Raw genomic sequence first — 22,055 nt, 5'->3', positions numbered from 1 at the left:
TGCCCGCAGATGGCTGGAGATGCTGATAGTCTATCCGAGGACAAACAAGCAGAATCAGAAGAAGAAGAGGAAGGTAGAGCCCCCAACTCCCCAGGTAACCCCAGTTCCACCCAAGGGGGTGCAAACATGCTGTCACCTGGTCCCTTGCCTCCCTCTCAGCGCCACAGCGTTGCTCTGCTCCTAGGGAAGATCCCCCCAAAACCATCCGCACCCCCAGGCTGGGGACAAGCCAGGGCAGCAGGACAGCGTGAATTAATTCCTGGTCGTTGCTTCCCAGGGTGACACACTGCTGCTGCCGTTTTTCTGGCTGCTTTGGGGCAGCATTTTGCCCACTCTCCCCCGTGTGCTATTTTGTGGCATCAGCCCCACACACGCTGTCCCCAGACCGGGAAGAGGTGCTGACCATTCACGGGCCATTTCGGCAGAAACAGGATGAAATTCCATCGGGCTCTGGTTACCCCCCTTTGAGATGACCCTGGAGATAATGGGAATGAAAGGAAAATATTAAAGGCCAGGGCCGTGCTGGGAGCTCCGGGGGCTGGAGCTGGGCTCTCCAGGGACTCGGCGGTGGCTTCGTGCTCACTTTGACTATAAATGGTAAAAAGCGGGGCTGGCCGTGACTCATTTGTTCCTGCTGGGCTCCCACGTGGCCAGAGTGGGGGAGAATCCCACAGATGGGGTACGTGACCCCGAGGCCACCCTCGTCCCTCGCCGGGGCTGAGAACAGCGGCTGCCTGACCTCTGGGCCTGCATCCCAGTGCCGCGGGGGACCGGCTGGGAGGGCTCCTCGGGCCCAGCCATCTGCGGCACCGGGGGACTGCAAACAGAATTGGGGCTCCCCTGAGCCCCAGTTTTTCAGGTCCCCTTAAATGAAGTCCCCAAATGGGTCCTGGGGCAAACTGGGCCATGGGTGGGTTGTGTATGGTGTTTGTTTGAATTGAGTTTGCACCACTCCACTGGATAAAGAGGTTCTGGGCAATGGGGGGGAAAAAAGAATGGGGGGAAGGTGGTCCTTTTTTTACACTTAAGCTGAAAGTTTGAGCCACCCCCTGCCAAGGCTGGAGTCATCACAGCCCTTGGGCTTGGGGAAGATACCTTCACCTTCCATGGCCAAGAGCTGGCATGTTACAAGTTGCTTGTCCTCGTGCCCCAGGAAGGGGGCTGCTGCATTCAGAACGCCCCAGCAGGACAGGGATGTCACCCCATCCCTGGCGCAACACTAAACCCGTGCTGGGTTCAGGAGAAGGACGAGGCAGAGAGGAGGAGAAAGGGGCGCAGAGCCAGAAAAACGTCATTCTGGGTTACATTTCATCGCCATGGCAACTTCTTGGAAACCATACAGGGTCTGAGCTCCTGAGCACCAAATAAGGGAAGCGGCTGCGGGAAGGATGCTGGCTCCCCATGGGCAGGCGGGCTCCTCAGGTGCTTGGGGACGGGCTGACCATGGACCCTGGTGGCACTTATCCCCTTCTTGGATTGGGGTGGACCCTCCTGTGTGAGCTTTAGCTCTGCCTCAAGCCCCATCCCACTCACTACCCTCCTTCCACCCCCTCCATCCCATCACTCCCATCCTCGTAGCTCCAAAAAAAGACTTAAATTCACTTCTACAAAACCAACCTCCGTGTGGGACCTACCACTGCATGGATGCCGCGGTGCTGGGTGCTCATGAGCAACATGCAAAGGCAGGAGGAAAATGCAAAAAGCATCTTTCCAGTGTCTTCCAAATTATAACGGTGCAGGCAGCCAGTCTGGGGAAGGAGAGAGGATACTGGGGAGAAAATCAGCACCAAATCCCCTCTGTGAAATGGCTTCTTCTGAAGTTGGCTGCTGTTCAGCTCGCTCGCAGCGTGTCAGTGGAGAAAGCCTAATTTATTTCTGAAGACGGCCACACGCTAATCTGGCTGCAGATCGTGTCTGAGAGCTGCTCAGGGAGGGACAGACACCTTTGTTATTTAAAAAAGATAAATCAAAACCATGGCTATTTCTGCTTTTTCTCATCCCCATGTAGTTTTTCCTTGTGAGTGCTACAGCAGAGCGTGGCTGCAGCCAGATGCTCCTGGGGCATCAGGGCCATTTTCAGCTCTCCCCATCATTTTGCATCTTCCTCTTGCAAAATCACCAGGGTGGGAGAAATGCAGGTGAAGCTGGAAATAACACTCCAGCTGCAGATTTTTGGACAGGAGTTTTTAGGTGCAATCCTAGAGGTGTTTTCACCTTTGCTTTGCAAGCAGGTCATGGTCTTACTGGAAAAAGGACAGGTTTCTCTGGCTGCCTTCGCCTGCCTACTCTCCCTGGGAAATTGAGGCAGGATTTGGGGCTAAAAGCTGAAATTTGAGGCACTGCCCTCTGTTGCAGGGCAGGTTTGCACAAGCTTGGGTAAGCGGAGCATGTCCAGACACACTTAATGCAACTGGAGGCCGTTTTTGCTGATATTTGGTGTGTGCTCCTTTTGGGAGCCGTTTATATTGCTGAGCAGTGAAGAGTTAATTTCTCTGCTTGCTTTTTGGCCCTCGTATCTCTGTCTAATTAAATACATATCCACAAATAATTATATGGGGGTGTGTGTAAGGGATGTCTAAAGATATAGAGCTGAGCTGGTGATTAGCTTTGGACTCTTGGATCAATGAATGGGAGAGTGGTTGAGGTTGGAGAGGACCTTGGAGACTGTCTGGTCCAACCCCCTTGCTCAAGCAGCATCCTCTTGAGCAGGATGCCTGTGAACTCGGGGTCGTTTACCTCCAACGCTGCATTCCTTTAGGGTGAAATTTCCAAGGGGGATTCTTTAAAAATTGGAGGTCATTTGGTGCTGCTTGTATCTGTGCATGGAGCTGGGACCCGTTCCCTGCGAGATCGCACTGGCACAGCCTGTGAGTGCTGGTTTGGAGGTGCAGGGCTAAACCCCACTGGGGGCTCTGCTGATGTGGGAGGGGACACTCTCAGCAGCCCTTGTCCCCAGCCCATGGCTAAGGCGACCCTGGATCCCCCTCTGCTCCGTGGAAAGGGAACAAGCAGCCGGGAAACTTCCCACAGTCCGGAGATTTTGGAGGGAGGGTTAATTGTCATTGATTTATTGGTGGCTCTAAGGAAAATAATCTGCTAATGCAGAAGCTTAAACAGCAAAACATCTGGTAGTGAACAAAGCCAAACCCTAAACGGGTTGTGAAAGCTGCTGCCTCTTCTGGGGCGTGCGCCCAACCTGGGCTGTGGCCACCAGAACGGCATCGTCATCGTCTGAGGGACTGCAGAGCCCCTCGTTAACTAGAGAAGCATTTCAGATAATGGGTGTTGTTTTAAAATAGCATAAAGCTCCATGCGACTTTTCTATTTCCTTTTTAAAACAAACGGTCTGTTAGGTAGCCGAAACACCTGGATTACAGCGCCAGTTGGGTTTTATTTGTTTTATCAGTGGCCTGTAGCAAACCAGCCGTGACAAGCAAACAATGCAGCTGTTGGTGGCAGGGAATTCATTTTCTCCTCCATCCTGTGTCCTTAGGCTTGATATTGTTTTTTAATGTTATAACACTGGGAAAATTCAGTGCTGGCAGATGGGACTCGGGAGAGAAGCCTGGTGTTGGTCTGGATTTGCGACAGGGAGCAGCTGCCTGCGAGCCAGCCCGCAGAGGGACCGGGGCCGTGCAGAGGGACATGGGGACATGGAGAGGGAAATGGGGGATGCTGTATTTTATTTCCATCAATTACAGAGGATACTCTGTCACCCCAAACTGGGTTTTGGCAGAGGTGAGGGGAGCGTTTCCAGGTTCCCCCATGAGTCACGACCCAACAGACCTGTTTCTCTGTGTTGTTGCACATGAATTCAGGTGCAGAGCCCCATGTGTGCACAGGGCAACTTTTGGGAAGAGATTTTGGAGTATAAATGGACTGTGAACACCAGGGGAGGGCCAGGGCTTTGCTCTGCTTGGGGCTGCACGAGCACAAGATGAGCTTTTCCCAAGAAGTGACGTGTTGGTGGCCACAGGAGGGCCAGTTCCTATCCAGAAACAAAGCCAGCGAGCCCCTCCGCTGCCGCAGCACCCGACCGAAGGTCTTTTTCATTTCCCGGCTTGCCTTTGCTCTGGATGTTTCCCAGCTGGATGCCAGGGGAGGTACAGCTGGCTTTGGGAGCCCTCCCTAGGAGGGCTGTGCCCCCCAGGCATCCGGCTGGGAGAGCAGCGATGGTCCCTTTGGCCGAGGAAGTTCTGACCCATCCTGGCCGCCACGCTGCCCTGGGGCAGGGTTTCCACCTGCGAGCTTGTCCCCTTGGGAATGTGGCCGTGTCACATGGCTGAGCAGCTCCATCCCCATCCCGTCGTGACATATGTTGTGAGCAGCACCCAAGCCGGTGGGACCTCTGGGGACAGCCCGCTGGGGACCCTGGGTGTGGAACTGGGACAAACTCCTCTAACCCTGTTGTCTCACCCGTTCTCTTTAGGAGCCCGGTCCTGCTAAGATGGCTGTGACCAGCAGCAACATCCCCAGTGCAGAGAAGGTCCCTGCCACCAAGTCCACGCTTTGGCAGGAAGAAATGAGGGGCAAAGACCAAGTGGATGGGGGCAGCGGCGTTAGCCCAGCGCAGAGCCCGGTGCAAGGCCAGGCTGGGGCTGCCGGCTCCCTGAAGGATCCCGTGCTGGACAGCAAGGAAGGTGAGGGACGGGGTGCTAGCGCCAGTGTGACACTGCGGTGACCCGATTTGGGCAGCTGAGCCAGCAAAAAAACACCGTACAGGGAAAAGTTTTCTACAGGTTAAGTTCCCAGAGCATCCCAGTGAGGAGGAGAAGCAGCCTCCATCCCTAATGTGTCGTGCAGGGACCTGAGTGAGGCCTTATGGGCTACAGTTCAGGAATGAAAAACTTGACATCATATGCTGGAAAACCATATAGCCTGAGGCCCAGTCCTGCCCTGGCCTCCCAGGCGGTGTTGCCCTTGTGCTGAGGGGAAAACGAGAGGGAAAAAATGCCTTTTCTAGCCCCTCTGCATCCCCATCTGGGGCAGCCGGAGGGTGTGAGGCCATGCTGAGCTCAGCCCGGCTGTCAGGGCTGCCAAACCCTGAGTGCCGCTTCCTCCTCCAGCCCCTGCGTCAGGGCCCTGTTTACATTTGGTCTCCCCGATGAGTCCGTGGAAGGCGCCAGGGCCTCCTGAAACATTGTTCTCCCTGGAACAATAAGGGCTGGGGACTCTTCCTGTGGGGCCAGGGACAGGTCCCACGTGCTGCGACCGTTTCCTTTATCTGCCTGTTCGGATGGGGGATGTTTTCTGCCTGCTCCTGACTGCCAGGAGCAAGGTGTCCGTCGCCTCGAGCCTGCAGAACTGCGGTTGGTGCCAGGCGAGGAAGGTCAGGGATGGAAATGGGTGCAGAGTGGTGATGGCTGCCATCCATTTCGTGATTTAGGTCTTTCAATCATGCAAGTCTGACCCAAGGGCTGACTGGCATCCCCAGATCCCTGCAAACCATGCCACCGTCTCCACAGGCATCGCGAGTGGTCACGATGCAAAAACCAAGTGTGCAAGATGTGCCACAGCATGTGCATAGGGCCCAGACCATCTCTGCTCTCATTTCCTACTCTCATCCTGGGTGGAATCAGGGTGATTTTTGTTACAAGCAGAACTTGGACTTCAAACCAAGCGTGGTGACTTTTCCATCTCTTAGACGAGAGCTCCATGAACGGAGACCGAATAGACTGTGGGCGGAAGACACGTGTGGAGAGCGGGTACTTTTCCTTGGAGAAGACCAAGCAAGACTCGAAGCTGGAAGAGCAGCAGCTGCCGCCCCCACCGAGCCCACCCAGCCCCAGCACCCCGAACAACAGGTACAGTTATCCCAAATCGCCCTCGCAGGAGCATGCCCAGCCCTTTCCTTCCCCAGGTACCCGATCAGGCGACCGAATGATTCACAGCTTCTCTCTGAACTCCTTGGACTCGAAGAGCAGTTGCCCCATGCACAAGGACTCCAGCAGCAGAGATGTAGGAAGGGGAGTTGAAAAATCGGGGCGTCCCCTTTCTTTTAAAGCCAGCCGGCAGTACACCACCCTGGCCGACGTTCCCAAGGCCATTAGGATCAGTAATCGTGAGGCCTTCCAGGTGGAGAGGAAGCGGCTAGAGCGGAGAACCCGGGCCCGTAGCCCTGGGCGAGAAGAAGTGGCCCGGCTCTTTGGCAGTGAGAGAAGGTAAGAGATGAGTGGCTCATCTCCTTGCATGCTTGCAGTGAGGCTGGGTCCCTGCCGCAGCCCCGGATGGAGCAGGCGGTGTTTGCTGGTGACACCCCTTTTTATTACAGTGCTCCTGGGTTTAAGAACGCCCATCCACACCGAGCAGGGGGTGGGATGTCCTTAGTGCCAGCAGGCAGGTGTAACCCTGCCTGGCTGCTCTGGGGACATCTGGCGATGTTCAGTGATTGTATTTCCAAGGAAACCCACCCTCCCTGTCCCCTCCCCGGCGTGGCACATGCTGGCAGCTGGCACTATTAATTAGGTTAGCTATCTAAATGGTGTTAGAGCCGAGTGCGTTATGCAACTGCCTAATGAGCTGAGAGGGGTTTCAAAATGTCACGGCATTAATCTGGGAGAGGAGAGGCGGGTGCAGCGCCGAAGCAGGGCTGCAGAACAGCTTAGTGTGGAGGAGGACGCCCGGGCGCGCGCCCGCACCGCGCCGGTGTGCTCGCTGCTCTCCGGGCGAGGCCAAGGACGGGCTCGACTTGCCCTGGGAGCCACACGTTTGTGTGGTGAGGGCAGCAGAGCAAACCAGGAGACGGGCCCCGGGCGAGAGGGCTGCCTGCCAGTCTGATTTTTCTTGCCCTTGTTTTCCTCCGGGCATGTTCTCTCTCGCACGGTTTCAGCAGGCGCTTCTCCTCGCTTTCTTCCCAGCCCCTCGAGGACTGTTTTCCAGCCTGGCTTCCTCGCACCGAGAGCTGGGAGCAGGTTTGGGGAGGGTGGAACAGCTTTGTGCTGGTGCTACCGATTGGCCAGAGGATACCGAACCCAGCCCGGGCTCGGCAGCGTGCACAGCGAGTGCCAGGCTGGGGATGAAGGAGGAGAGCGTGGGTTTGGCTTTCTCTGCCTCAGGAGCTGGGTGGGAGGAGAAGGGTGCTCCCCTGGTCACCCTGACTGGGGACAGGGCTGAGGAAAGGCTGGTGGCTGCTGGATTGCAGTGTGTTGGACGAGATTGTGTCCCTACTGGGTTTTCTTGCACAGGATGCCCTGACCAGTGCCCGCCCCAGTGCGAGAGGACCGCACGTCCCTCCAGTGCCACCAGCCCCTTGCTGCAGCCCCAGGGGTATCGTGCAGCACTAGCATCCAGCACCGAGCTGGGATATGCCAACCGAGGACAGGGAGGAGCAGATTTAGAGGCAGATATCAGGATCTGGGAGAGCATACTGCTGCCAGAGACTCCTTTTTTAACGTCAGCCCCACTCCCTGCCTGCTGACAGGTGCCTTTTCGCAGGGAAAGTCTGTTTTTCCCAGCCCAGCTGGGCTCTTGGAGCTGTTAACGTGTTTTTCTTGCTTTATCAGTAAAATGGCAAAAAATTCCCCGGTGTCAGCTTAGGGGCTTTATCAGAGCAGGATGGGTTTGGGGAGAGGAGTGGGCGCTGCACCAGGCACAGAGTTCTTGTGTTTGAGAGGGGGGTGATGGCAGAGATGGGGTCTCCACTTACTGGGGGGTTTGGCCAGGAGTTGCAGCCCATGGTGCCGGGTGCCATGAGCAGGGACGGCTCAGCAGGCGGGGTTTATGGACAGACATGTTTTTCTCCTCTGGAAACCTGGTAACTGGCTGGTGTGGGTGAGAGGCCCTGTGTCCCGGAGCTCGGATGGACTGGACAGACACAGAGATACAGTCCAACATCGCACCAGAGAGTTAACATCACCAGCACCCTGCTCAGCTTGGCTTGGCTGCTTTTGAAATTTGAGTTTACTTAGTCCGCGTATCCCTGTCATTTTTCTCCTTGGAGCTCAGGCTGTGCTGTTGGAGGTTGAGCAAATACAGTAACTCGCTTCCATGCTGTGGGGTCAGCTTTTTCCCCCAGGTTTAACACCATTTCTAATAATCCTTCTCAGTAACCCACTAACATGTCCAAAAATGCTTGCCTGAAATCGCTTGCCTACATGCCAACCCCATAGGTGCCAGCTGGGCATCGTTCAGATCGGACTTTCATCTCTCAGTGCAGCCAGACAAACTTGCTCTGATTCTGTTGGTATTTTCAGCTCTTCCTCCCATTTTCCATTTACCCACCGTAAATCAGTGCGAGTGTCAGAGCTGTGGATGCAAAATAATTATTTTAGGTACCCAGTGCTGCATCCTGAATGACACACCTGTAGTCTTGGCTCCAGATAAAGCTGTTTTTCATGCTTCTCGTCCTGTTTCCTTATAGTCAGAGATATTACACAACTTATGTCCAGGACTGTGCTGGAGATTTTCCATGCTGACCATTTACACCTGACTCCACGCCCCATGCAGGCGTCTGAGCTCACAGCCGCTCAGAAACGTGAATCAGAAACCAGGAGATAACCTGGGTGGTTTTGGCAGAGCGGCAGAATGCGGGTTCCCTCTGCTGGCACTTGGCAGGATGGGGCTGCCGGCACCGCACGGGGGTCCCCACCGCGCCGGGAAGGGAGTCTGTGTCCAGAAGGATCGAGCTGTACCTCCCCTCTCCCATCTCAGACCCATCCCAAGGGCGAAAGAGCAGCAACAGCTCTTTGCAAACCCTGTGGATGAATTTTGAAGCCTGTTTCACACACAGAATCACAGCGGAGAGGGCTGCAGGGATAACTTTGGATGCTGGTCCCCATATCCCAGCAGAGCTCTGCGGCTGCCGGGGTAAATCCTGGCACATCTCAGGAAGGTGTCAGCACCTTTGGGAAGGAGACCCCCATTGGGTGGGGGGTCCTTGGGGTGCAAAGACCCAGAGCCCCCTCCTCCAGGTGTGCGGCTGCAGGTTCACCCGCATCCTGTGCTCCCGGGGAACGCTGGGATTTCTGGTTGGCAAATTTGGCTTTTCTTGCATAATTCCAGGGATGCAGCCTCTAAACCCGCGGCTTTCCCAGTTCACCCCGTATTCTGCTCACACTGGCACGAGTCCATGGGGGCATCTGCCGGATCTGCTGTAGGAACGTGGTCAGAGGGCTGAGGTGTATTCCTGGCCTCAATAAATAGCAGAGCTGCCTGAAATAACTTAAAAGACTTTCTCAAATTCCTTCTCTGGAGCTTCTCGAGATGTCAGGCTCTGCTCCAAGTGCTGCTTCTACCCATAGAGAGAAGCTCCTGCTCTCCCAAGTATATATATATATATATATTTCTTGTATAACTGTCCTCTTCATTCTTGTGGACCTTTTGGGCAAACTCTTCTTCCATTTCCTGACACTTGCTGTCTTTCTTGCTGCCAAATAATGACTGAATCCAATAAAAACAAGCCCTTTCTTCCAGTCAAAGAAAATCACTTCAACGATGGCTCGTGCTGGTCTTTGTAAGCTTTCCTTCCCACCACACGCACCCCTCCACCTAACAGCCGAGGTTTGTAGCTCAGGTTTAGTGGCCTGGAAAAAATTAACAGCCTGCATGGCCGAGGAACTCCTTGGGATGAGCTTTGTAGTTGAGCAAGCACTGAATGGCTCCGCAGCTTTTAAAACGCTTTCCCGTACCTGTGTGCAGCCTCATTTGGTCAGCACAGAGCTGCTGCTGGGAGGGAGCAGCTCTCACTGCTCCCCGGCCCCCCAGGATCTCTAGCAGACCCCCCTCTGAAATGTTGAGCTAGTGGGAAAAAATATATATATATATTTATTCTTTCCTGTAATCTGGATTATATTAACCCTTGGGGCTGTGATTTGGTTGCAGTGATTGATTTTTCTCCTTCCTTTTTCAATGACGAATTACTGGAATGATTTTGATTTTGTTTTGTATGTAGATATATAATTTCCTCTTCTGTTCATTCATTTTCCAGCCTTGTTTTCTTCCAGGTCTTGTTGCTCTCCACCTTCTCCTGCTGTGTTGCTGTGTGACGTGTCCGCCTTTACTTCGCCTGCTTCGCTACCATCTCATCTCAATCTCAAGCCGTAGAACAACCTGGTGGTGCAGCCCTTTTCATGAGAAATCAACCTGCTTTTGATTTTGTTTTATGCTTTTTTTGGTTGGGTTTGGTTGTTTTGTTTTTCTTCTGATTTGTTTTTCTTCAGACCTTCACCTAATAGGGCACAGACAATGTTAATTCACACACCTCTTACTCCCTCCTAAACTGAGACTCAGAGATGGCTGGACCAGTGTAAAAAGGGTTGAAAAATTGTAACTTCAAAATAATTCCCTGTCTGTTGGTGAACGGAGGATGAGGATTTATGCTCCGCGGGCTGGTTTATGTGAACAGACATCTTATGTTTTTTGAGTCCTTAACCTGCTGTTCCTTTTTGTGGGAAGTGTTAAAAATGGGGTTTTTTGGATAACCTGTTTCTCCTCGTGTGGTTGCCGTTGTGATTTTCATGCACATCAGAGGTTCGCACAGAGCAGGCAGCCCCGAGTTTAGATGCAGAACGCGTGGGTCCAAATTTTTTGTCAGGAACCCGCCCAGATGAAGCTTTTTGAGGAGGTTTGAAATAGAGCTTTAAACCTCACAGCTTGGAGCTCAGCTGGTGTGTATATTGGGTTATTGCTTCACATTCCCAGGTTGTGATTAAAGACCTGAGGTTGATACCTGCCCAAAGCCCCAGGCGTGCAAACTTAGACACCAGCAGGTCCTTTGAAAATTCCAGTATTTCCTCTCCTGTGGGTCAGCGAGCAGCTTTTCATGCTGAAATGGTGCTTTAATTCCACCTGCCTGTTGTTTGCTCTTTCTTAGGAGCATCCCATTTGGGTTTGGTCTGGGCTTGGCTCCTTCTCCATGCACATTTCTCGAGAGTTCTCCTCCATCCTCGCAGACACGTGTGCCACGATGTGATGGGCCACCAGGGCATGGTCTGAAAGCCCAAGTTGTGCTCCCTGCTGTCCATACCGGATTTGCAGACCGATTTCAGAGAAGGGTAGAGCCAGACCCACTGTCTGGAGGCACCTGTGGATGCTCCACACTCAGTGCAGTCCTGTGGATGTCACCCATGCGGGGCTGAGTTTTTAGAGGGTGAACACGTGGGGTGACCCGTAGATACCAGTTACCTCTGCCTCCCAGCTTGGTCTGATGTGTCTCTGCTCTGTGGCCTGGGGAGCTGTCAATAGCTGCAGTGCCAGAGAGTAAAGACAAAGCTTAAGCTGAAGCCGCTCAGTAATCCCCGATTCTCAAAGGGTTGTAAAATTCACAAGTGAAAAGTTATTGCTGGTTTTGCAAGGGTTTTCTAGATATTTAAGTTGCTGTTTGTGGGGCTGAGTAGGGCGAGGTTTTTCCCCACTTTGGCTGCAGATTGGGGGATTTTGCCCCAGATTTGTGCACACTAGAGCTTGCAGAGAAACAGGGACCAAAAGCCAGGTGTTGTGCATGAACTCTGGGTCGAGCAATTCTGCAACCTTAAATTTATGGGATTGTACAGCTCAGCGCAGTCGCTGTTCTTGTGTTTAAACCGGCTCTGGTTTTCTCTTTCTCTCTGTTTTCCAGGCGGTCCCAGGTGATTGAAAAATTTGAGGCATTAGATATTGAGAATGCGGAGCACATGGAAACGAACGTGTCGGCCGGCGCTGCCCTTTCCAGCGAGACGCGGCAGGGCAGGAGCGAGAAGAGGGTTTTCCCACGGAAACGGGTGAGCTGCTCAGCCCAAGTCTCATGGTTGGGTTTGGAGGATGGAACCTGGGATCCGGCAGCCCAGGATAGAGGGTTTGGCTATAGGGTTTAGCTCTAGGGTTTGTCCCAGGGGATCTGGAGTCACCTATGGGCAAAACCACTGTGTGAGCTCGGTCTGGGCAGGTTTGCTGCTTTGCTGCTCTGCTCCCTGGCCCAGCTGCAGAGCAGTGGGAAATCAGGCTGTCTTTTCTCCTTCTTCCAAAATAGAAGGAAGGAAACTTCAGATCTGGCGTGGCAGGACATCAGGGTGGGGTGAAGGAACAAAAGAAACAGGCAGTCTTGAGAGTTCCAGATACACTTAGAAATATTGGGAACAAACTAATGCCTGAGAGGACAAAAAAAGAAGTACTGGCAATGAAATGACGCTTGTTCTGAGCCTGAGATGCCCCTTAAATATGTGGATTTTTATGCCGTGAGCCAAGAGAGTGGGACTTGCTGCCCTAGTTCCTGCGCTGATCTGGGCTAATGGTGTTTACACAGGACTTCACTTGTGAAGCTGCAGCTGTGGGCTCCATCCTGGATGTCTCTGCATCTCCCCTGTCCCCCCATCGCCGGGCAAAGTCGCTGGACAGAAGGTCCACGGAGTCCTCCATGACGGTGAGCCACCGTGTCCTCTGCCGTGGGGAGGACGTGCGAGGCAATTCCCGGGCAGGTCCAGAGAAAACTGGACTGTCTGGTTCTTCCCCATAGCCAGGAGCAGGTTTTGGTGACTCGGCTTCACACTTGGTGTGTTAAGGAGAGCTTAACACATGGCCTAGTTTTCTAATGCCTCTGCCTTGATGTTTATGCACTTGCAAACGGGATGAAGGCTGCGAGGAAGGGCTCAACCTGCCCTCCTGAGCTTTTTCCTCCCTCTGCATATTTCAAATGCTCACCAGACCTGGAGGCAAACAGTACAGAATAAACACAAAACGCTCTCCTCTCTCTCACCACCCTTCTGTAGGAACAAAATAAATACACTTGCTAATCTCTCAAAAAGATTACACAGCCATTGTAAATACGAGCGACATTTTTCATGGACAGACAGCGTCTGTTGAAGGACTTCTCAGAAAAATGCAGTAGCTTAGCATTTCTGTAGTAGCTTTTCATGTAGACTTGTGCAGCCACAAGAGCGATTTTTAAATTCTTGGTGGTAATAAAAAGGTGCAAGAAGTGCACATCGAGTGGCAACGCACCTCATCTGGTGAAGGCGAGAAAATCATCACGGTCAGTGGGACGAAAACCTTTTCCTTGTTTGAAATAGCCTTCTTTGTGCCACTCCGGCTATAAAAGTAGCAACATAAGAAACACCTGCACTCTGCTGGCTTGTGACTGTGATTGCGAGACTCCTGCTTGCCCATCGGGTTCACTGTGTCAGATCAGATCGGTTTTCTGCCAGGATAAAAGCCGAGGGAGAGTTCATCCCTGGTTGGCTTTGGTGGGTTACAGCCGAGCTGTGGCTCGCACGGCGTGGGTGTCTGTTCCATCAAGTGTTTCATCTGGTTTTGGTTTCTAATGTCTACACCCTTTGGTGGCAGCTGGTCCCAGACTTCCAAGGAGGGGTTTATCTGCTTTTACAGAAGATTCTTGCCCTGTGCTTCTTCCCAGTTGATAAATAACGAGTCCATGAGCAACTGTAGTACTTTCAGTCCTTCTGTTTTCCTTCTCTGCGAAGTGCATGGTTGGGAGCCGGTTGGTTTTGATCCAAAATGTAGATCCTTTGCTTGACACTCTCCTGTTGTACAAGAAAGACCTTCAGACAGGACCCAGATCCTGGAAGAGTGATCCCGCCTGCATATTGGCAGAGAAGCAGCTGGCGAGTGATGGTATCGGTCTGTCAGGGTGAATCGGGGCTGAGATGAGGATGCCCAGCTCTCATAACCCACTTCACAGCTGGATGTAGTCAGTACAAGTGCAGTTTTCTTTGTAGTTTGTTTGTGGCTTATCGCTCCCATGTCAGCAGGTCCTGATGGGACTCTGTTTATTGCCTGCAGCCCCATCACAGCCGGGGCTGCTCACGCTGGCGTCTGTCCGCTCCCTCCTCTGATTCTCAGGGATTCGGGAAGGGCAGGATGGCATTTACTTTCCCTCGTGTTTTTGTGGAGCGGGGCTGGGTTCCTGCCACCGTGGGAGCCCTCAAATGCACAATATGCCGCCGCACGGCCCGGGTTTGATTGAACAGGCTCCCAGACCCCAGTTTTCCGTTGCTGCCTGTTCCAGAGGCCGCAGCTGCGTTTCACACACCGCTGTCCTTTCCTCCTCCGCTCCGCAGCACGGGCAGCAGCTGGAGGAACTCGGACTTGGGAAAGCGAAAGCATTGCCACCACATCCTTCCCTGCGCACGGGCAGGGCTGGCGGGAGGTAATCACACGTTGTCTTGGTTCCTTTTCTCAGAGCTCCAGCATCCCAATGCACCCACTTTGGAGGAGAGAGCAGGTGTTTTTTGGGTGACTCGGTGCTGGGATTCCCTGCATTTCCAGCCTTGGGAACTCACTCTTGTTTTGAACCCTGCAGCCTTGCATCAGCAGCACATATTCTGTCTTTTGTAATACGTAATAGAGGGAAAAGACTTCCCGCAGTCTTGCTGATTCCTTATGTCTTCCTCCGTAATGCTGGTGCAGCAGTAGGAAAATGCAAGAGAAGTGCGAGGAAGGGAACAGCCTGAATAAACTGTACAACAGGTCTCTGTTCCACCCAGGAGTGAACATTGAGCCACCACACAGTATAATGATCCAGTTTGGACTAAATGACCTTTAAAGGTCCCTTCCAACGCAGACTATTCTATGAATTTAACTGTTGCTGGTCTCTTTTATTGCTGCGCTGTGTTTTATCAAGCCACTGCTGTTGTCTCCAGATTGCTTTCTACAACTGCCAGAAGGAGGGTGTTGGAGGGTGTTGGTCTCTTTTCCCAAGGAACAAGCGACAGGACGAGAGGAAACAACCTCAAGTTGCACCAGGGGAGGTTGAGGTTGGATCTTGGGAACAGTTTCTTCCCAAAAAGGATTGTTGGGTATTGGAACAGGCTGCCCGGGGCAGTGGTGGAGTCACCATCCCTGGAGGGGTTGGACAGATGGAGAGGAGGTTCTCAGGGACACGGGGCAGTGCCAGGGCTGGGGTGATGGTTAAACTCAGTGATCTTGAGGGTCTTTTCCAACCAAAATGATTCTGTGACTCTGGGTGCAGATGCTTCTTCCCATCCCCTCTGATCGCCTCGCTCCTCTCTTGCAGCCCGACCTGCTGAACTTCAAGAAGGGCTGGTTGACAAAGCAGTACGAGGACGGGCAGGTGAGTCTGGGGGGAGCTCTGGTCTTCGTCTCAGTCTTTGGTGCCACGGTTGGTCCTGGTCTCTGGCAGCTGACAGGGTAGATCAGCATTGGGCTGTGCTCCAGATGGGAGCAACTGGCTGTAGGCACTTGGGCAGAGCAGCGACAGGGAATCAGTGCAGCTCTGCAGCCTGGCAGCAGCGGTTGTGTGAGAACTCTGTGCAAACAGTGTTCTCCTTGGAGCAGGAGCAGCTGGTGTTCTGTCCTGGGGAAGTTTCAAAGCCCCACAGCTGGGTATTGTGTCGTGGTTTCTAGGAAGCTGGGGCACCTTGGGTAGCAGCACTGTTTTCGTGTTCCAGTTCTCTTAGTCTCATCTCTCTTGCGACCCAGCAACCTCTTTGGCGTCAGTAATGAGGCTCAGATAAGGTCTCTTGAGTGCCGGGGAAATAACAAGGCCAAGAGATAAATAAATGCCTCTGAGTTGGCACTGAGGGAAGCAGCCACTGCCGCTTTCCTCCTGTTTTTTCCCGGAGGGATGCGGGATGTGCTGCGGGGCACTGATGCCGCAGCAGCCTGGGTGCCCTGGCTGTTTGCAGACTCCCCCTTCCGTGGATTTCCTTCCATCCCTCTCAGCCTATTGAGGGAAAACGAGGGTGACTCCTCATGTCCTGGGGGCTGAGGGCACATCTGTGGGCAGCCAGAGGGGAAATCAGCTGCTGCAGCGAGCGGTTGTTAACTGGAAGCTGCCTTGGGTAAGCCTGTGCCTCGCTGGGAGCGTGCAGAAGGTGGATTTGTATAGAGCAAGGGCCAGGAATAGACTCCAACTCAATCTGAATCTACTGCAGATAAGACATGAATGTTTTACTGCCTTTTTTTTTTTAATTAAAAAAAGAAATGTTTCTCCAAGGCTTTAAATGCAGCCACTAAAAGCATCATCCTACCAGTGGAGCTCATGGGAAGGCTCCGGCTGCCCCGTGGCTCTCGCAGTGTTTCGCTGTCACACGCAGGGCTGATGTTGCCGGGGTCCGGTGCTCTGCCACTGCAGCGTTGCTGAGGAAATCCTTGTCCTGGCAGTGCAATCCGTCACAGTGCCCCTTGCATTGCTGCCTGCTCGGGTCTCCCTTTTCCCCCAGGAGAGCCTCTCGGTGAAGCTGGGAGGGGAGAGGCTGCAAAATGTCTCTGCCAGGTGGCCTGTGACAAACTGCCCAGGCTCTGCTGATGGCAAAGGAGCAGGATTGTAACTCTCCTGTCTTGGTTGTTCCCCAGTGGAAGAAGCACTGGTTTGTGCTGACCGACCAGAGCCTGAGATACTACCGGGATTCGGTGGCGGAGGAGGTAAGTGTCATCCTCATCCGTGTGCAACCCATCACTCTGCACCTAGGGGAGCTCCCAAAATGACCCTGGGCAGGTTGTCTTCCCAGATGCCGAGGTCCTGGAGCATCACTCTTGAGGGCTTTGTGCTTCTCCAGGACCTGCTGCGTGCCTCCATGCGAGCCCACCATGCTTTGGCGTTGCAAAGCATTACAGCTTATTCTACCTCTTCCCTCTCCAGGCAGCTGACCTGGATGGAGAAATCGATTTATCCACGTGCTACGATGTTACTGAGTACCCGGTTCAGCGAAACTACGGCTTCCAGATCCATGTAAGGAAAAGATGGGGAGGAGGAAGAGTCTGACTGCAGGATGCTCGATGGGGCTGCTCATGCTGTGCTGCTGCTTGGGGATGCTCATCTCCCCAGACACCTGAGAGAGGCCACCCAGCATCCCTCACAGTGCTCCAGAGAGATGTGGCCTTGGGTGTGGGAACCAGTTTTATGGTCCATAAAAAATGAAGGGGGAGAAGGGAAAGTTTTGTCTCAACCTTAGGGTCTCAGCTACAGCAAAACTATCCTGATTGCTGAGAAACACGAATTCCCACTGTGAGTGTGTTGGGGGGGGCTGTGGCACTGGGTGCAGGATGGTATTTTGGGGGTGGGAAGGTACTGGTGGGTGCAATCAGCTGCTCTGAGCCGGTCCCTCTCTCTCCCTAGACAAAGGAAGGGGAGTTCACCCTCTCGGCCATGACGTCGGGCATTCGCCGCAACTGGATACAGACCATCATGAAGCACGTTCGCCCCACCACTGCTCCTGATGTCACAAGGTAAAGGGGGGAGTCGAGCAGCCCCTGCAGTTGTCTGGTTTGCTGTGCAGGAGTAATTCTTCCCTGAGCCCCTTTCTTTCATCTTTCTGAGCCTTTTCCTGGAAGCTGTGGCTCTTTTCTCACCATCCCTCTCTCTGGGCTTAATTTGTGTACGCTTTGTGGGGATGCTGATACGCTGAGTTACTTTTACACGGGCAGACTGCAAAGAGGGTTGAAAATGTGGCTTTAATTTGTACGTAGGAATATGAAATACTGTTCCTATATCAAGGCTGCTCTGGATTCTCACCAGGTATTGTGAAACCACTTGGATTCAGTTGTGCTGGGTTCTCCCTTTCCTCTGGCTACTGTTCAGCACGAGCTGCCCATCCCCTCCGTGGGTCATGGCAGCACAAGCCCAGGGTTCAATTGAGAAGCTGTTTTGGCTCTGATATATTTTAAACTCCAGCCAGAAAATCATCTTCCCTCCTCTTGATCTTCCAGATAGCTGCCGCAGCTCCTTCCCCTTACGTTGTAGTAATGCTCGCGTCTCCTCCTGCCATCAGAGCCAGAGGAAGGGACCCCCCTGCTTCACAGAGTCCCTTCTGTGGGCGCTTGCGGCTGCGGGTAAAGGGTGTTTGACCTCCTCACAGCTAATTGTGCCAGCCACGCTCATACAGGCCACCTCTTACAGGCTTCGTGGACACGGCCGCACCATTAACTCCGTCTCCTGCCCCTACCATAGCTGCAACAAGCAGGTTTTTTGCCAGGTTTGTCCCCCACGTTGATGGAATGGCTCTTCTCACCTGGTGTTGTTGACCTGGAGATGCTCCAGCCTCTCTTTTCCCCATCCCGCTTGGTGCTCGGCCACCGTCTCCCAGCCCTGCCTGAGCTCTGGGGGATCTCGTGGGGGTCCTGGGGAAGCCGCCTCTCTCCTCACTCCTCTGTATGTTTGATTTCCATGCAATCCCAGGAAAAACTTCTCTTTGAAACTATCCGTGCTGAAGCCCAGGTTGGAAAACTGTGTTCTCTCCTGTATAAACGTTTTGTGGTTTGTATATCTTGTGATTCACTGCATGCTCCTCCTTTCCTGCACTTCGGATGGGAAGTCCTGCAGTTTCCATTTATTTTTCTTTCTTTTCTTTTTTTCCCCTCGTTTTTTTTTTTTTTCGTTTTTCTTTAAATAAAAGCCAGAGAGAAGGGAAGAAGCAACCTGATCTTGACACTTGATTTCCCCACACTGGTATCTTCCGATGTGACTAGATATGAAGATGAAGACCAAGGAAATTTGAGGGGACCTCTCAGCCTTTAAAGAGCCAGATATATTTCTAGCCTAACAGGTTACTGCAGCACGATAGTCTTGTGCTCTGCATCTGCTCTGAGCCCACGCAAAGGGGTTAGACTTGGCTTACCCCAGTGAGAGGGTCTAAGCACAGGTACCGGTTGGGCAGTGACTTGTTACGCTGCATAAACAGAACCGGGAATCTCAATCTTGAGCTGGGGAAAAGGGGATTATAGGTGCATTTCTGTCATTTTCCACCACGCTGGTTTTGGATGGGGTTAGAGCCTGGCGTGGGAAGGGCTGTGCCGTGCGTGGGGGCTGCGTTCACCCGGTGCCTGCTCGAAAACCTTTTGCCACGGCATGGGGGTGTGTGGGGTGTCCCCGCCCGTCCCGCCTGGATTTGGACACATCATTAACATCCGCACCTGGGGAGTGGCTTACAGACCGGGCTGCTGGAAAGCCGAAGGACAGACGGACAAAGGCTCTTGATGGGGAGGTGGCAAACATTGGCGCAGCATGAGAGGGACTTTATTCTGGATGCTCAGCTCTGCCGGGAGGGCAGGTTCTCCCCGTCCCCATGGCCACCTGCAGCCCTTCGCCGTGTCTCTTTAACCCGCTGCCGTTTCTCCACCGAGCCAAACACACGTATTCTCGGTTACTCAAGTCCTAATTACTGTTTATATTGCTACGTGTGTCAGCAGCCGGGGAGGGGGCAGGTGCTGCGCTGCTCCCTGCCCTCAGCAGTGCCCTGCAATCTGCAGAGGCACTAATTACACCCCGCTAATGATGTCCATGCAGATACGAAATACCCACAAAGAAAGAAGGGGGCTTCTTTGGCGCTGGGTCCTTGTTCAGCTCCCAGCCCGGTGAGGCCAGGTTCCCCAGTGCCCCCCAGTTCCCTGCAACCTTCACATGCTTCACTGCTCACAACTCGCACTCCTCCCAAAGCCACCTGTATTTAAAAAGCCACCTTTTTGTTTTCACCTATAAATACCATTGTGAGGCAAAGACCCCCCCCCTCCCGTGTGATGTAAATTAATTTGTCTGGGATGGAGGAGACATGAAATGCTTCAGCACAATTAACAGCCGTGGCGCACTTGCGGGAGATGGAATGAGAAACTTGGGGTCAGTCTTGTGAGTCTCTTTGCCCGATGCCCAGCGGCCGTCCCTGCGCTCCCCAACACACATCCCATGTCCTTTGGAAAGCAGCAGAGGAGAAAAGAGCTTGTGAGAGACGACACCTCTAGAAATGCTGAGATTCTTCCACGTGGTGTAATTTCTGTCTCTCAGCAATGTCTGACAGGCCCCAGGACCCCTTTTTCCCTTGTGCTCTTCTCCATTTTAAGATTCCATCTCTTATTGAAAAGGCAGCTGTAATCACCCACTGACTCCAGATTAAGTGCCTGGCTTTGCAGTCATGCACTATCTTCAAATAATTGAGAAGCAAGAAGGTTTCATTGTGGTGCCTTTTGGGTTTATTTTATTAGCTGCAAGTGGCTGAGCTGAAGCAGGAATTGTATCTGAGCTGGTTTAACCTGTAACTGCCAGAGTTTCTTAAACCCAGCTCTACAGAGCCTCTGGTTTGATCCTGGGTGAAAGTGCATCGGAAGATACTAACCCTGGGCCCATGCAGAGTCATCTCTTCTGCTCCATTCCTTGTTTTGGGCACACGCGAGGTTGTTGGCTGCAGGTGCTGGGCTGTGTTACGGAGAAGCCGCGATGCTGCTGCTGCTGCTTCCCGGCTCTCGGCAGCCTCAATGCACATGGTCGTGGGGCTCAGAGCCTCAGCAATGGTGGTTTGCCCGCAGCAAAGCACCCGGGGAGCAGCTTTCCAGCTCTTCTAGAAAGCTCGTGGAGGCTGCACTGGAGGCTGGAGCCTGGGGAGATGCTGTGGTTGTGCTGGAAGCGGGGAGAGCCAGGGTCAGCCTGGCTGTGCCTCAGGAGGCATCTCGGGGGCTTCTGGTAGTAAAGAGGGTTCAGCCCTTTGGGCTGGGCTTCCTCTGCAAACTCAGCATACTGCTATTTTCTTTTTTTTAATTTTGATCTGCATGTTCCAAGGCTGGCATGTCTACATTTAATAAGCTAATACTGCATTATGGATTAGGTTGGCAACGGTATTGCCTTTCCCTATTAACTTTCCCCTGCTTGACCAGTATGTCTCCCCTCTCAACCCACCACCCTCTAACTCAGCACTAAAAAAAAAATCATTCCTTGCTTGAGAAATCAGCATTTTCAGTGACTTCTGCCATGTGTTGAATAACTCTTGCTCTCCTTGCTACACCATACGGCATCCAGCCCCCATGTCACAGCACTACCCCCAAGGCTGGTTTCCCCAGGGGAGATCTGTGCCTTCAGCGCAGATAGCGGCAGGGAGAAGTTTTTGACCCGTTAGTACCTGACTGTGCCAAGCTCAAGGAAAAAAACCTTCCCCCTGTTGCCTGAGACCTCTGGGAGCTGCTCCGTGCTTCTCCACCCTGCAGCCAGACTGACACTGGTGGGACTGGTGGCATCCTCCCCACAAGTGACATTGGCCGTGTCGACCGGCGTGTGTGCACGGAGCCCTGCGGGCAGTGAGCCCACCAGCAGGTGCCGGAGGAGCTTTCGGAGCCTCTTCCCCGCCTAGCAGGATGGTTCGGGGTTGCTGCCTCGGCCGTGGGTCACGGTCACCAGCCCTGGGGTGGCTGCTGAGGAGGAGCGAGGTCGGGATGAGCCGCTGCTCTCCGGGGGGTGCCGCTTGCACCAAGGCTTTGCACACCAGCACAACCCCGGGGAAGGGCAGCGACAGCTCCTGCACCCGAGAGGTGACAGGAGATGGGCTGGGGGGCACCCACGTGGCATTGGCTTGGGCTTCCAGCAGCCCCTCTCCACCCAGCTCTTGGAGGCATGCGTGGGAGCACCTGGCTGCCTCGAGCACCCACTGACGCTTTCCTTCACCCTCTCTCTGTCCTTGCAGCTCCCTGCCAGAAGAGAAAAGCAAAACAAGCTCTTCCTTCGAGACTGGTCCAAAGCCAAGCGAGAAGCCAGATGTGGAGCAAGCTGAGCTGGACCCGGAGCAGAAGCGGAGCCGTGCTCGGGAGCGCCGACGAGAAGGACGGTCCAAGACCTTTGATTGGGCTGAATTTCGCCCCATCCAGCAAGCCCTGGCGCAGGAGCGTGCCAATGCCACAGACTCCTCCAAGAGCGGCTCCGCCGCCTTCCCCAGGGATGCCAGTGCCACCGACACTGACCCGGGAGAGCTGGAGCGGGAGCGGGCCCGGCGGCGGGAGGAACGGCGCAAGCGCTTCGAGATGATCGATACTGTGGACGGGGCAGGGTCAGAAGAGGTGCTGAGAATGGAGGTGGACCGAATCCTGCCCGTCCCGGCGGACATCAAACCGCAAAACGTCCACGTGGAGATCGAGCAGCGCTGGCACCAGGTGGAGACCACCCCACTGCGGGAGGAGAAGCAGATCCCCATCGCACCCCTGCACCTCGCCCACGCCGAGGACCGGGATGAGGGGCTGGCGAAGCAGCACTTGACCACGCTGCTGGAGAAGGAGGTAAAGCGGGGTGTGTGGGATGCAGGCTGCCTGCTAACATGGCCTCCAAGCCACTGCAGAAAGCCTGAGCCAGGCTTAAAAAATCTGCATTTGTTCCTACTTCGTAACAGCAATGAGTGGGGATGCTGTAGGGTCCCCTG

At 53.7% G+C, this 22,055-nt stretch overlaps 1 protein-coding gene across 7 annotated transcripts in view; it reads left to right on the top strand.

Annotated features, from left to right (window-relative positions):
* MPRIP (myosin phosphatase Rho interacting protein) overlaps positions 1-22,055 on the top strand; it is a 74,804-nt gene that overhangs the window by 32,912 nt on the left and 19,837 nt on the right. For 3 of the 7 annotated variants that reach the window (XM_065850396.2, XM_071815319.1, XM_071815320.1), the window contains exons 5-15: positions 10-94; positions 4,430-4,640; positions 5,645-5,804; positions 5,925-6,161; positions 11,555-11,696; positions 12,218-12,334; positions 14,945-15,001; positions 16,246-16,314; positions 16,532-16,621; positions 17,009-17,118; positions 21,330-21,915. In XM_065850396.2, coding sequence (XP_065706468.2) covers positions 10-94; positions 4,430-4,640; positions 5,645-5,804; positions 5,925-6,161; positions 11,555-11,696; positions 12,218-12,334; positions 14,945-15,001; positions 16,246-16,314; positions 16,532-16,621; positions 17,009-17,118; positions 21,330-21,915 — 1,864 coding nt within the window. Of the gene's footprint in view, positions 1-9; positions 95-4,429; positions 4,641-5,644; positions 6,162-11,554; positions 11,697-12,217; positions 12,335-14,944; positions 15,002-16,245; positions 16,315-16,531; positions 16,622-17,008; positions 17,119-21,329; positions 21,916-22,055 lie in introns of all 7 variants that reach the window. The other 4 variants (XM_065850398.2, XM_065850399.2, XM_065850400.2 and 1 more) reach the window with 2 other exon arrangements.

This window comes from Patagioenas fasciata, chromosome 15 (genome assembly GCF_037038585.1).
Source record: "Patagioenas fasciata isolate bPatFas1 chromosome 15, bPatFas1.hap1, whole genome shotgun sequence".
Lineage (NCBI taxonomy): Eukaryota > Metazoa > Chordata > Aves > Columbiformes > Columbidae > Patagioenas > Patagioenas fasciata.
The sequence above is the reverse complement of the archived record's forward strand: the minus strand, read 5'-3'. Positions and strand labels throughout refer to the sequence as shown.